Source organism: Suncus etruscus, chromosome 3 (assembly GCF_024139225.1).
Source record: "Suncus etruscus isolate mSunEtr1 chromosome 3, mSunEtr1.pri.cur, whole genome shotgun sequence".
Taxonomy (NCBI): Eukaryota; Metazoa; Chordata; class Mammalia; order Eulipotyphla; family Soricidae; genus Suncus; species Suncus etruscus.
In genome coordinates this window covers 65,239,263-65,253,091 of record NC_064850.1, presented here as the reverse complement: position 1 = coordinate 65,253,091, position 13,829 = coordinate 65,239,263, and the positions used below count along the sequence as shown (strand labels likewise).

The 13,829-nt window shown below is 41.5% G+C and overlaps 1 protein-coding gene across 1 annotated transcript in view; it reads left to right on the top strand.

Annotated features, from left to right (window-relative positions):
• The first annotated feature begins 393 nt into the window (after window positions 1-393).
• The window catches only part of MDM4 (MDM4 regulator of p53), a 36,552-nt gene continuing 23,116 nt past the window's right edge, over window positions 394-13,829 (top strand). Inside the window, exons 1-3 of the mRNA XM_049770703.1 lie at window positions 394-495; window positions 5,753-5,827; window positions 13,427-13,560. Of these exons, the coding sequence (XP_049626660.1) occupies window positions 418-495; window positions 5,753-5,827; window positions 13,427-13,560 (287 nt within the window). The 5' untranslated portion in view covers window positions 394-417. The remainder of the gene's footprint in view (window positions 496-5,752; window positions 5,828-13,426; window positions 13,561-13,829) is intronic.

Here is a 13,829-nt window from a genome sequence, read left to right as displayed (position 1 = left end):
GCGCTTGCAAGGCAGACACCTTCCCTCTAGCGCCACCTCGCCGGCCCCTGGTTCACATACTTTGAGGAGGTCATTGTAAATTTGACTTTCCTTGGAAACCGGTTACTCATTCATTATCTTTTTTTGTGTGGAGTCTGGAACTTGCCCGAACATGTATATCTTTCAGGTTTCACCTGAAAGAAGCATAAATAGTTGTACCTCTTTGTGTGTGCTTCGGTTTTTGCAGGATTAAAACTGGAAAGTGATCAGGACTGGGTATATATTACATTTTTGTAAAATGCTATAGTAGTTTTTTTTTTTTTTACGTTTGGCTGCTTTATTTGATAAAAAGAGACAATTTTTTGTTTTAGAAACTATATGTACATATTTTTTTCATTTCCAGATTTATTAGCAGATTGAAAACTCTTTACTGCCAAAATGTCGTCACTTCCCAACTCTGCCCATTGTTCAACATCTAGTAGTGCTTGTAGAATCTCTCCAGAACAAATCAATAAGGTAAATAATTTTAAATATTTTTATATTTATTTACATTTTAGTAAAATGATTGGGAAATACAACAACTTGCTGACCAGAGGATTTTATGTAGAGCAGAAATAACAGATTTTTCTCATGTAAGATTTAAGAGACTTTAAGGATAAGGTGCTTGCCTTGCATGTAACTGACCTGGATTAGATCCTAATGGTGTATGGTCCCAAGTACTGCAAGAGTACTTTCTGAGCACAGAACTTGAATTAAATCTTGAACAACTGAAAATAAGATATAAAATGAAAATTTTCAGGTGGGTGGGGTTGGGGTGAAAAAATTTCATATATAAATAGTAACTGTAAACATTTTTGTTTGCGAAATTATTTAATAGGTTAATAGGTTGCTCAGAGTGTTGCATTTTAAAAGCTACCTAGTATGTTTTAGGGTACTTGTGCCTAGTCGAGAAGCTGGACCAAGTTATGTTTTTATAATTAATTAATTATTTATTTATTTTGGTTTTGGGGCCACACCCAGTGATGCTCAGGGGTTTACTCCTGGCCATGCACTCAGAAATCGTTCCTGGGGACCATATGGGATGCCACAGTCCATCCTAGGCTAGTGTGGTCAAGAGACGCCTTACCACTTGTGCCACCGCTTTGGCCCCATAATTTATTTTACTCAGTTTGCTTTCTTTAGAAATAAAATTTTAATTATAATGTGCAGATAATTCTATTTGCCTGTTTACCTATTTGTTTATGGTGTTGAAAGTGAACCCAGGCCAAGCAGTAATCTGCAGTTGAGTTACTTCCTTGACTTGTACATGCATTCTTTTTTCTGTTTTCTTTTTTTTTTTTGACTTCTATTGTGATTTTCTTTTTTCTTTTAATTTTTTATTTTTAATTATGAGAACAAAGATGCAAAGAAAGAGGACAAGGTAAAGTTACAGTGGAAGAATAATCACCCATAAACAGAATTCTCAGAAAGTCCCCTTGCTGATATCATAACTTTGAACTTTTAGCCAAAGAACATTAAGATAAATAAAACAGAACCCATGTAACAATTACTTTGTACCTCAAGTCCCCAGATTGTAATACATTATAATATTTCTTAGCAGCACACAAAGTAATCTAAAGCCATAAAACTTATGTAACTCCTTAAACATTAAAGGCATAATATTTTTTTTTTACATTTCCATGCACATGCATATTAGTTTGAGTTAACCTAAAAAGTTTTAAGTTTAAGTGGGTTTTTTTTAAGGATTAGAGTCAAAGGAGTTAGTAAAAACGGTGTTAGAGTGGCAATTGTTGTTTGCATAGACCCACCAAAATATGAGGGACATGGAAAGGAAAAACCTTGGCGTAAATACAAAGAGACCCTACCCCTGAAGTTTCCTGGCATAAGACCAACTCTAGGCTCCAGGCAAGCTAGTTTGTCCAATCCAGGACATTGTCTGTAGTGCCAACACACTTTTATTTTTCACACAGTTTCTGTTGTTGGTATCATGTTTCTGTATTAAAGATCCTGGAATCTGCATATCCTACATTGAAGTCAGGATGTGGAGTGTCCTCTAGTTTCACCTCACAATTAATCATGTAAGCAGATCGTTGTTGTTAAGTCTTCTCAGTGTTAAGGGAAATCTCTTTTGAGCAGGTCGAAGTCAGCAGCGGTAGGGTCTTCCCTGGTAGAGGATTGCTTTCAGGTGACGTTATAGACAAACTTGAATGTTTCGTGGATGGCTTCCCTGGTTCAGGGGTGAATGGAGAATGCCCATTCTTCTGAGGCATGTGCCAGGTCATTATGTCAATGTTCAAGGTGTAAGGTCCCGTTGCACTAAAAGATTTGTGTGTTCCAATCTTTATTAGATAAGATCGTATTTGTATGTATAGTATTTTCCCATTTCAATGTGCCTATGCAAACAAGAAACAATGCCACGTGACGTTATCGGCGCATATGGGTGTCATAAGAAAAAGTCCAACAATCCCCATGACATGGTTCAATCATAAGCATTAAACAGGGGGACTCTTTTTACCAAAATTCCTTATTGAACAGCTCACAAAGAGAAGAAAAGATAAAAATTTGTTAGAATCGTCACTGTATAAGAGAATATTTAGTAAGACTTATAGCTTTCAGAGAAAAAAAACACAAAATATTCAAAAGACATTCGTGTCCATTTTATGTCTTTTGAAATAGTTGGGGATTGTTAGTTCCAATGCACGGCTTTGGTCTGTGATTAGGATTTTGCGGTACTGAAGTTAAAAAGAGTAATGTTGGGCCCGGAGAGATAGCACAGCAGTGTTTGCCTTGCAAGCAGCCGATCCAGGACCAAAGGTGATTGGTTCAAATCCCGGTGTCCCATATGGTCCCCCGTGCCTGCCAGGAGCTATTTCTGAGCAGACAGCCAGGAGTAACCCCTGAGCACCGCCGGGTGTGGCCCCAAAACCAAAAATAAATAAATAAATAAAAAGAGTAATGTTGGTTACTGATGGTGGGGGGGGGGTGAGAGTTAAGGAGTAAAAATGAGCTTTGTAGGAGTATGCGAAAGGGCAGAATACAAAATGGACATTCTGCATACGCAAAACATAACTTAAGGATAGGGAATACTCTTAATATATATTGTGCGCGCGGGGGCACTGCGATTTTGAACATGTACACTGGTAAGAAATTGCCAGTGACAAACTTAGAGCAACCGAGCAAATCTCAGCACACCCCAAGTTAGGACCCACCATCCTGGAGGGACCACCCGACACCCACCTTGTCTGGCCGCCTGGGCTGGCACTCAGGAAGGAAGGCCTGGCGGCCGGGGGCAGAAGAGGGGACGGCTGGGGGCCTATGAAGGCCCTCAGCAACCCAAGTTAGGGAGAAGGCCTTCAACACGGGGGTCTCCCCAAACCATGTCTGCTAGAGCTAGCCTCCAGATCAAGAAAGGATTCGGTAGAGAGCCGGAAGCTAGGATCTGCCCGCCTCCACCCTGTGCCCTTCCCACCTAGTGCTGGGGGAAGGGCGGGGCAAGCTTGGGACCCCATCCAGGAGGGACCACCGGACACCCACCTTGTCTGGCCGCCTGGGCTGGCACCCAGGGAAGGAAGGCTTGGAGGCTGGGGGCAGAAGAGGGGACGGTTGAGGGCCTATCAAGGCCCTCAGCAACCCAAGTTAGGGAGAAGGCCTTCGACATGGGGTCTCCCCAAATCCCATGCTGGCTAGAGCTAGCCTTTTTTCTGTTTTCTTTATGCTAATCCTGATTCATCTGGCTGTCTGGGGACTGGGATTGGAGTTTAGGGTACCATGAGGTGTCAGGGATTGACCCTGGATTTATTGCTTGCAGAAGCATGGGCTCAGCCATCCTGTTGAGCTTTCTCTATGGCCTAAAATGCATGCTTAAAAACAAATACCTCATACTTAATAATGTATTTGATAAAGTGTTTTTGGTGAGGAAGTTGAAGCTACATTTAGTGGTGCTTGTGGGTGGGGTATTTACTAGGATCTATCCTGGCAGTGCTCAGGAAACCAATTGGTACTGGAAATTGAATTCAGGGCCTCTCAGGTAAGGCAAGTGCTCTTCTATTGAACCACTAACCATTGGGCCTAAAGTTTAATGTTTTTATTCCTTTGACCATATTGTTTCTTCTCCCAGAGTCCTTTCCTCCAAGATAAAACATTAAGATGTTGCGTCTTTTTTTTCTTTTTTTTTTGGGCCACACCCGGCGTTGCTCAGGGGTTACTCCTGGCTGTCTGCTCAGAAATAGCTCCTGGCAGGCTCGGGGGACCATATGGGATGCCAGGATTCGAGCCACCGTCCTTCTGCATGCAAGGCAAAAGCCTTACCTCCATGCTATCTCTCCGGCACCCTGAGTGTATTTTTATTAGATATATATATATATATATATTTTTTTTTTTTTTTGTTTGTTTTGTTTTTGTTTTTGGGTCACACCCGGCAGTGCTCAAGGGTTACTCCTGGCTGTCTGCTCAGAAATAGCTCCTGGCAGGCACGGGGGACCTTATGGGACACCGCGATTCGAACCAACCACCTTTGGTCCTAGATCGGCTGCTTGCAAGGCAAACGCCGCTGTGCTATCTCTCTGGGCCCAGTTGTTGCATCTTATTCTAAACCTTTTTCCTACTGTGTAAAAATGCATACTGGAGATAGGACTCTTGTATGTTAATGGCAATGCATATTCTCTAAGCCAGAAATAGCTGTTGATTACCTCTGGACGTGGCCCCCAAAGGCAGGAAAAACTCACCCAAAAACCCAAACCTATAAATATATATCTTGTGTTTTTATAAGCATTGCATAATATGCTGTATCTATCTTAATATATGAAAAGGGTGGAATTTGGCTTTGGTGGGAGAAAAGGTAAAATATGTACTATATGGTCTTGACTAATTGGCTATCTTTGGAAAGAAACAAATGAAGTTCTCTCAACCTCAATCAAAAGTAAATTTCATATAAAGATTTAAAAAAATTGAAAATTAAATGAGGGGCTGGAGTGATAACACAGAAGTAGGATGTTTGCCTTGTATGCAGCCTACTTGGGACTGATCCTGGTTCGATCACTGGCATCCCATGTAGTCCCTTGAGCCTGCCAAAAGTTATTTCTGAGTGCAGAGCCAGGAGTAACCCGAGTGCTGCTGGGTATGACCCCAGAACAAAACGAAAAGGGGCTGGAGCGATAGCACAGTGATAGGGCCTTTGCCTTGCATGCCGCTGACCCAGGATGGACCTGGGTTTGATCCCTAGCATCCCATATGGTCCCCTGAGCCAGGAGCAATTTCTGGGCGCATGGCCAGAAGTATCCTGAGTGTCACTGAGTGTGGCCCAAAAAACAAACAACTCCCCCCCACCCAAACCCCAGTAAATCAAATGATAAAAAAGAATTTGAAAAATGTTTTGGATCAAAACTGAGAAGAGACAAAGTTGATTGTAAGAGATTAGATAGGGTTGGAGAGCTAGTCAGGCTCCTCTGAACCCCACCACAAGTGCAGTTAGAGCAGAGCCCTGACAGACATTCTGGTTCAAAAACAAAAACAAAAAGAATTTTCTAATTAGAACAGGCTTTTTATCTTTTTTTTTATCTTTACAGCAATCCTAATAAGTGTAGATGTGGTATTTTTAGTAATTTTAGAAAAACAATGGCTTTTTTAGGAAGGTAACAAATGCATCAATTATTTTATGCATCAGGATTTTTGATGATATCTACTAGATTTTGTTGGAAAAATATTTCTTGGTTTATAGTTGCTTCAAAAATTAATCTAATTGATATAAAATCAGGTTTATTTTTGTTTATATTAGGTACGGCCCAAGCTCCCACTTTTGAAGATTTTGCAGGCAGCAGGTGCACAGGGTGAAATGTTCACGGTGAAGGAGGTGAGCACTCACATGTTTTGTTTCAACTTTTATATTTGGGGGTAGGGTAGGGAGAGGGGAACCTCATCTATTATTTTGAGGGTGGGGAGGCAGCATCACGCTGAGTTGCTTTGGGCTTGTTCCTGTCTCTGTACAGAAACAAACCCCTGTCAGTGGTCACTGCGAACCTCTGTAGTGCTAGGATCAAACTTTCATGTGTCTTGCCTCCTGTACTTTGTCCAACATGAAAATTTCACTTCTTAAGAAATGCTGAGCTGTTGACTTTTATGTATTTCTGAAATCAGACCTAAGAAAGGAAGCTCTGTTTCTGAAATTCTAGAGGCAACCTTTACTCTTTTTTCCCCTCCCTCTTCCAACTTTTGCTCTATTCTATTTTATTTTTAAATATATAAATAAATTCTTCAATCAAATCACCACGAGATACACAGTTCAGTGTATCTTAACACTGGTTGTACAACACCCTTCACCAGTGCAGTGCACATTTCTAACACCAATGTATCCCCTGCCCTCCCTCCCAGCTGCCTCTGTCAGACATTTGTTTTTGGGTCACATCTTGGGGACTATGTAGGATATTGGTAATTGAACCTGGGTCTGCTGCCTGTATTGGCAACTCTCTCTCTCTCTCTCTCTCTCTCTCTCTCTCTCTCTCTCTCTCTCTCTCTCTCTCTGTCTCTCACTCTCTTCCCCCCTTTCGATTTCCCTCCCTCCCTCCCTCCCTCCCTCCCTCCCTCCCTCCCTCCCTCCCTCCCTCCCTCCCTCCCTCCCTCTCTCTCTCTCCTTCTCTCCTTCTGTCTCCCCTTTTACTTTTTTTTTTGCTTTTGGGCCATACCTGGTAGCACTCAGGGTTTACTCCTGACTCTACTCTCAGAATTATTCCTAGCTCTGTTGGGGGACCATATGGGACTTTGAGAATTGAATCTGGCTTGTCTGTGTGTAAGGCAAAAGCCCTACCTAAGATACTATAACCTTGGCCCTTTTTTTTTTCTTTTTTGACTCTGGTTTGCAATATTTTACTGGAGAGGGATCATGCATAGAGTTATCATGCATATCACTTTACCTCCTTTCAGCATTTAATTCATGTCTAGAGTGATCATTTCCTACAATCATTGCCATAGTGGTCCCTTCTTGTGTGCACTCTCCCACTATGTGTGACTGGTCTTTCTGGCCCTTGTTTCTGTTGTCCCTGGATATTATTACCATGTTATCCTTTTCTTAAAAATCTTTAAACTTTTAGGAGCCAGAGAGATAGCATGGAGTTTGCTTTGCATGCAGAAGGATGGTGGATCGAATCCTGGTATCCCATATGTTCCCCTGAGTCTGCCAGGAGCAATTTCTGAGCATAGAGCCAGGAGTAACCCCTGAAAGCTGCCAGGTGTGACCCAAAAACAAAAAATGTTTCAGGACCAATTCTACCACCAATATTTCAGAGTCCATTCCATGCCACCACCCCTCTCCCTAGCCTGCCATCATAATAGGCATCTTTTTAAATTTGGTTGTTAAAGTTTGTCTCATGATTTCATTGTTGAGTCTGTCTGGCTTGGATGTTTAGTTCTGTCCTTAATACCATTATGCACCTGAGACTCTATATTCCCTGTCTCCTGTTATTTCACCCCCACTCAATTTCTTTCCTTCTCTCTGTATTCTGAGGCCTAAAGTGTTCTTGGCAAATCCCATTTAAGTCATTGCTTTTCTTCATGTAATTCTTCTAAACACCACATATAAACAATACTATCTTGTATTTATTCTTCTGTCATACTTTGTTTAACATAATATCTTCCAGTTTCATCCATGTTGCAGTGAATTTGATGGCATCATTCCTTATAGCTATGTAGTATTCTTCTGTATATATACCACATCTTCACGATCCACTCATGTCTATTTTTTATATTCTACAAATAAGAGTGATCAGTCTATGTCTATCCCTTTCCCCGATTCATTTTTTTTCAGCATAATAGTCTCCATATCTGTCCACGTATAAGCAGATTTCATGACTTCATTTTTCCTAACAGCTGTATAGTATTTCATTATGTAGATGTACCATAGTTTCTTTATCCATGCATCTGTTTTGTTTCCAGACTCTGGCTCTTGTGAATAGTACTGCAATGAACATAGGAATCTTTGCTCTATTTCAAGACAATTCTAGACTGAAGAAGTTGTACAGGGCTTAATACATATCTCTTTTACATGGGCAGACAATGATTGGGTCCCCAGACTCCATGGTCCCCTGGCTAACATGAAGCTAAGCCCTGAAGGGCCCTGACCTTAGTTGGTTGTGGTTATATAGGCCCTGGCAGTAGAGGGCCTGAACAGAAGAACTACATCCTTGGTTCCTTTCACTGAAATGCCAGCGTGGCTGGCGAGACCCCCTGAGTACCACTTGGAAGACCCTCCAATTCCTAAAGAAAAAAAAAGGCTATTAAGTTGAATTTCATATTTCTCTTAAATTTCTTTTTGAAGTGTGTTAACAGCTTAATCATAAGATTAGTATATATTTGTTGATCTCAAAGTTGGAATGTAAAATCTGACATCCTGATTTATGGTGGTTGCTGACAGGCAACATTAAATGCAGTATTTTTCATTATGTATGTGTCAGATTCTCTTCTGGGCACGAAGTTATTTTAAACATTTATGCATTTAACTAACTTATTTAGGTCCTAAGTTTTTATTTCAACAGCTAAAATTGAAAAGTGCCTTCATAGAAGAAAGGCTGAGTGGGAAGCTGATGGGAAACTGGGACACTGATGGTTGTAAGATGATGAAGGGATGGGTATTGGAACATTGTTAGATTGAAACTCAGCTATCAGCAACTTTATAACTGCCTACCTCACAATGATACCAGAATTTTTGAATTCTTCTATTAGAAAAGATTAGAATATTAAATTGTTATCTTTTCAAATTGCTTGTGTTTAATAGAGTCGACTTAACCTTCAGAAGAATCAAAATTATTGAGGCTTTTTAGAAGACTTTTCTTTGAAGCCTAAGAGTTCTCAGCAGTACTGTCTCCTAAGTCATTATAGCCCTTTAGACAAATCTTAAGGCATTTCAGATTTTTAGAATTTGCATTTTTAGGTTGAGAGATAGTGGGTAAAAAAGTGCTTGCTTTGTGTGTAGACAACCTGGGTTCTATTCCTGGCACTGCATATAGTCCCCCAAATACACCAGGAGTGATTCATGAGCACAGAGCCAAAAATAAACACAAGATCACAGCCAGGTATGATCCGAAAACAAAAATGAGCAACTTATCCTTATTGTTTTAAATTAAATGCATTATTTTGGGCTCTGTTTCTTTTCCTTTTTTTTGACCACACCCAGCAGCGCCCAGGGGTTAATCCTGGCTCTGCGCTCAGAAATTACTCTCGGCAGGCTCAGGGGACTATGTGGGATGCTGGGATCAAACCCTATTTGGCCACATGTAAGGCTCCACTGGCAGGCAGTGCTACCATGCCAACCCCATGTCCATTTCTTAAAATTTTTCATCAATTTTTTTTCTACGTATGATGATTTGCAATAATATTACTATTTAGTGTTACCTGAGTGTTGCTCACCTCAGCCATCACTAGAAAGGCAATCTTCCTCTCCACTGCTCCTATGTGTTTTTCCTCCCTGTAGCCTCATTACTCTTGGCAGGATCTCAGTGTTTATTTTCATTGACCATTGTCAGTTTTCTTCCTGTTTCTTTATACGTACATGTGAGAGAGATCACCTAGTACTTGTCTTTGTCCTTCTGACAGAACAAATTTTTTTGTTTTGTTTTTTTGTTTTTGTTTTTGTTTTGTTTTGTTTTGTTTTGATCACACCCGGCAACTCTCAGGGGTTACTCCTGGCTCTGCTCAGAAACCGCTCCTGGCAGGCTTGGGACCATATGGGATGCCGGGATTCGAACCATCGACCTTCTGCATGCGAGGCAAATGCCTTACCTCCATGCTATCTCTCCGGCCCCCCCTTTTGTTTTTGGTTTTTGGGTCACCACCTGACAACGCTCAGGGGTTACTCCTGGCTCTATGCTCAGAAATCGCTCCTGGCAGGCTCAGGGAATTCGAACCACCATCCTTCTGCATGCCAGGCAAATGGCCCTACCTCCATGTTATCTCTCCGGCCCCCAGAATGGATTTTTCCATGCTAGGCAAATGCCCTACCTGCTGTGCTATTGTTCTGGCCCTCCAAATGGTTCTTTTAGTTTGTTTTTTTTTAGCCACATCTGGCCATGTTCAGTGTTATCCTGGCTCTGCACTTAGGAGTCATTCCTGGCAGTGCTTGGGGGACTTTATGGGATGCCTGGGATCAAACCTAGGTCCTCTGTGTGTAAGGCAAGTAAGTACCTACGTGCTCTACCATCGCTCTGGTTCTGTTCCATAAGTTCTGCTGTGCATTTTGGGTTCTTTGTTTATCTGAGTATGTTTGATGACCAGAGAATCTGCATTAAGACCCTTAAATTTCTCTTTGTTTTTTAAGCATATGCAGTAAAACTTTACTTTGTTTTTGGGCAATACCAATACCCAGTGGTGCTCAGGATTTACTTGTTGCATTGCACTTGGGGATGAGTCAGTGAATCATGAAATACTGCGGATCAGATCTGGGTTGGCCATGTATAAGGCAAGTGTCCTACCCACTCTACTCTGGCTTCCCAAAATTCACTCTTGTGGCCACCAATGCTGAGTTTAGCCTCACTGTTTGACTTGAGTATTGACAGAATGGCACACATCCCTTTAGAGAGAGATCTTTTTTTGCTCCGAATGCTTATGGGGATTCTCAAATGTCTTTTAAGTAGATATGAAGACCAGGACTGGAACAATAATACAATGGGTAAGACACTTGCCTTATAGTGGTCAATCTGGTTTTGATCCCCAGTACCCCTCATATGATCCCCCAAGATCTCTGTTCTCATCCAGGGCTGGAGTGATAGCACATTTAGTAGGGCATGTGCCTTGTACGTGGTTGACCAGGGTTCGATGCCCGGCACAAACGTATGGTTCCCTAAACCTCTCTATTAGTAATCCCTGAGTGCAGAACCAGAAGAAAGCCCTTCATACCACCAGTGTAGCCAAACATCCCCTCCCGCCCTACCCCTCAAAAAAAACCCCACCCCTTGAAGACAAAAGCAACATTTTTTGTGGTAGATACACTTTTTTTGTAGTAGATATGCTTCCTTATTTTGTATTTTCATTGATTGATGAGAGCTTTATTATTACTGGGATATATTGGCTAATATGGAGGGGAGCCTAGGAACACTAATACCCCAATGTAATGGGAACAGTGTGGGAAAACTGCTGAACAAATATCTAATAGAATATGCAAAGTTTGGGTCTAAAATAAAGACAGCTGCTTAGGTTTGCTTCTAATCTGTAACAGCTGAGTTCTTGTTAAGTAAATTTAAGTAATTTTGAGGGATAGCTTGAGCCAAACCTGGTAGTGCTAGTTGGGGCTTACTCCTGGCTCTGTTTAGAGGTCACTCCTGGTGGTGCTTGGGCAACCATGTGTAGTACTGGGGTTTAACTTGGGGTTGGCCTCATGCCCTGAACTTCTTTAGTCCTTAAGAAATTAAAATATGCTGCCTGCAGGAAACAGGGAAAACATAGTCTTTTGAAGTTTTGAATCACATTTTTGTTTGTTTTTGGGCCACACCTGGCAGCTTTCAGGGGTTACTTCTGAATCTATTTTCAGAAATCACTCCTGGCAGGCTCAGGAATATGGGACACCGGGATTTGAACCACCATCCTTCTACATGCAAGGCAAACGCCCTACCTCCATGCTTTCGTTCGGGCCCTTGAATCACTTTTTTTTTTTTTTTTTTTTTGGTTTTTGGCCCTTGAATCACTTTTTTTTTTTTTTTTTTTTGGTTTTTGGGCCACACCCGGTAATGCTCAGGGGTTACTCCTGGCTATGCGCTCAGAAGTTGCTCCTGGCTTGGGGGACCATATGGGACGCCGGGGGATCTAACTGTGGTCCGTCCAAAGCTAGCGCAGGCAAGGCAGGCACCTTACCTCTTGCGCCACCGCCCGGCCCCCCTTGAGTCACTTTTAATGTGTGATTCCAAAGATTGAATCCATGGCCTTGGCCTTACACAGACATATGCTTTCCACTGAGCCATATCCCAGGTTCTGACTGAGTCATTGGTGGGGTGGAGGCATCAGTCATAGCTGACTTATCTGGCTTTATGCTCAAGTATCACTCCTGCCAGTGCTTAAAAGGCTGTGTGCAGGGGCCAAAGAGATAGCACAGCAGTGGGGCGTTTTTGCCTTGCATGCAGCTGACCCAGGATGGACTTGGGTTTGATCCCTGGTGTCCCATATGGTCCTTCAAGCTAGTAGCAATTTCTGAGCACTTGGCCAAGAGTAACCCCTGAGCATCACCGGGTGTGGCCCAAAAACAAAAAAAAAAGTTATGTGCAGGGCTGGAGTGATAGCACAGCCTTTCTCGCAGCTGACCCAGGATGGATGTTGGTTCTAATATCAGCATTTCATATGGTTCTCTGTACCTGTCAGGGGCAATTTCTGACCACAGAGCCAGGAGTAACCCCTGAGCACCACCAAGTGTTGACCCAAAAAAAAAAAAAAAAAAGGCTATGTGCAAAGCTGAGAATGGAATAAGAATCGGCTAAGTGCAGAGCAGGTGCCTTAACACCTGCTTTCTGGCTCCTAAGTTACTTTAAAATCATGATTTAGGGGCCATAGCAACAGTGTGATGGGTAAGGCATTTAGCTTGCTAGCATCCAACCCAGGACCAATTCGAATCCCATATTCCCTGAGTCTGCTAGGAGTGATTTCTGAGCACAGGGCCTGTAGTAAGCCCTGAATACCTCTGGGTGTGGTCCCAAAACAACAACAACAAAATTATGATTTGCCTTGTTATAGTCCCTTCCTTTGTGACTTTTTGTTTGTTTCTTTTGAGCCATAACTAGTAGTGCTTGGGGTTACTCCCAACATGGAGATTGCTCTCAGTGGTTCTGAGACCATGTGGTACCAGAGAGTGAACCTCTGCTCCATTTCTTTGAGGCATTGTTCATGCCCTTTGTGATCTTTTACAAAAAAAAAAAAAAAAGCATTTTTATTTGATACTTAGATTCTATGCTTTATGCAGTTACAATGCTAATGTCTTACTGTACATTGTATTTTATTTTCCAAAACAAGTGAACTTGCATAGGTATATGTTCCCGAAGTTGGAAAGTTTTTTTTTTATGGCCCAGCACATTTATGTTTTGTGACTATAATAGTATATAGTATATATAGTGGTATAGAATCTTTTTATTTGAACTGAATTAAAAGGAAATTTTAAAGGCATACATAAGTGTGTTCACTACTCTTTCTGGCTGCCAGAACAGTACATTTCTGTTCTAAAAGAGCTGTGGCCTATTCGTGTCCAGAATGGTAGAAGGTGGGTCGACTTACCTGTTATGGGCAGTGCTCTCAATGCTCTCCTGTTACAGGAGGCTTTACAAAGGCATGGCAGTTATGCCCTTAAATTTCCTTATTTCTCTCTAGCAGCTAACTTTATTTCCCATGTTTTGTATATGTGTGTATATATATATATATATATATATATATATATATATATATATATATTGTGCCAGCTGGACAGATCTGGTATTTTATTTTCATGCAGGTCATGCACTTTCTAGGCCAGTATATAATGGTGAAGCAACTTTATGACAAACAGGAGCAGCATATGGTGTATTGTGGCGGTGATCTTTTGGGAGAACTACTGGGACGGCAGAGCTTCTCCGTGAAAGATCCAAGGTAAATGAATGAGAGTTTATATTTTGGAGGTACTCATTATCTAATCATTTAATCTCTATTCCTTCAGTCGGCTAATATTTAAGAGCCTTTATCTGTTAGGTGTATTGAGGCAATTGCTGATTTAGAAGTAAGCAAGATATTTCCGGTTGTATTCAGTTCCAGGGGAAGTGGGACAATAGATTCTCTTTCCCAGCTTAACTAAATTGTACCAATGTATATGTGACTGTTTCTCATGAGTTTGCTACAAGTATAGGAAGCTGTCTTGTGAA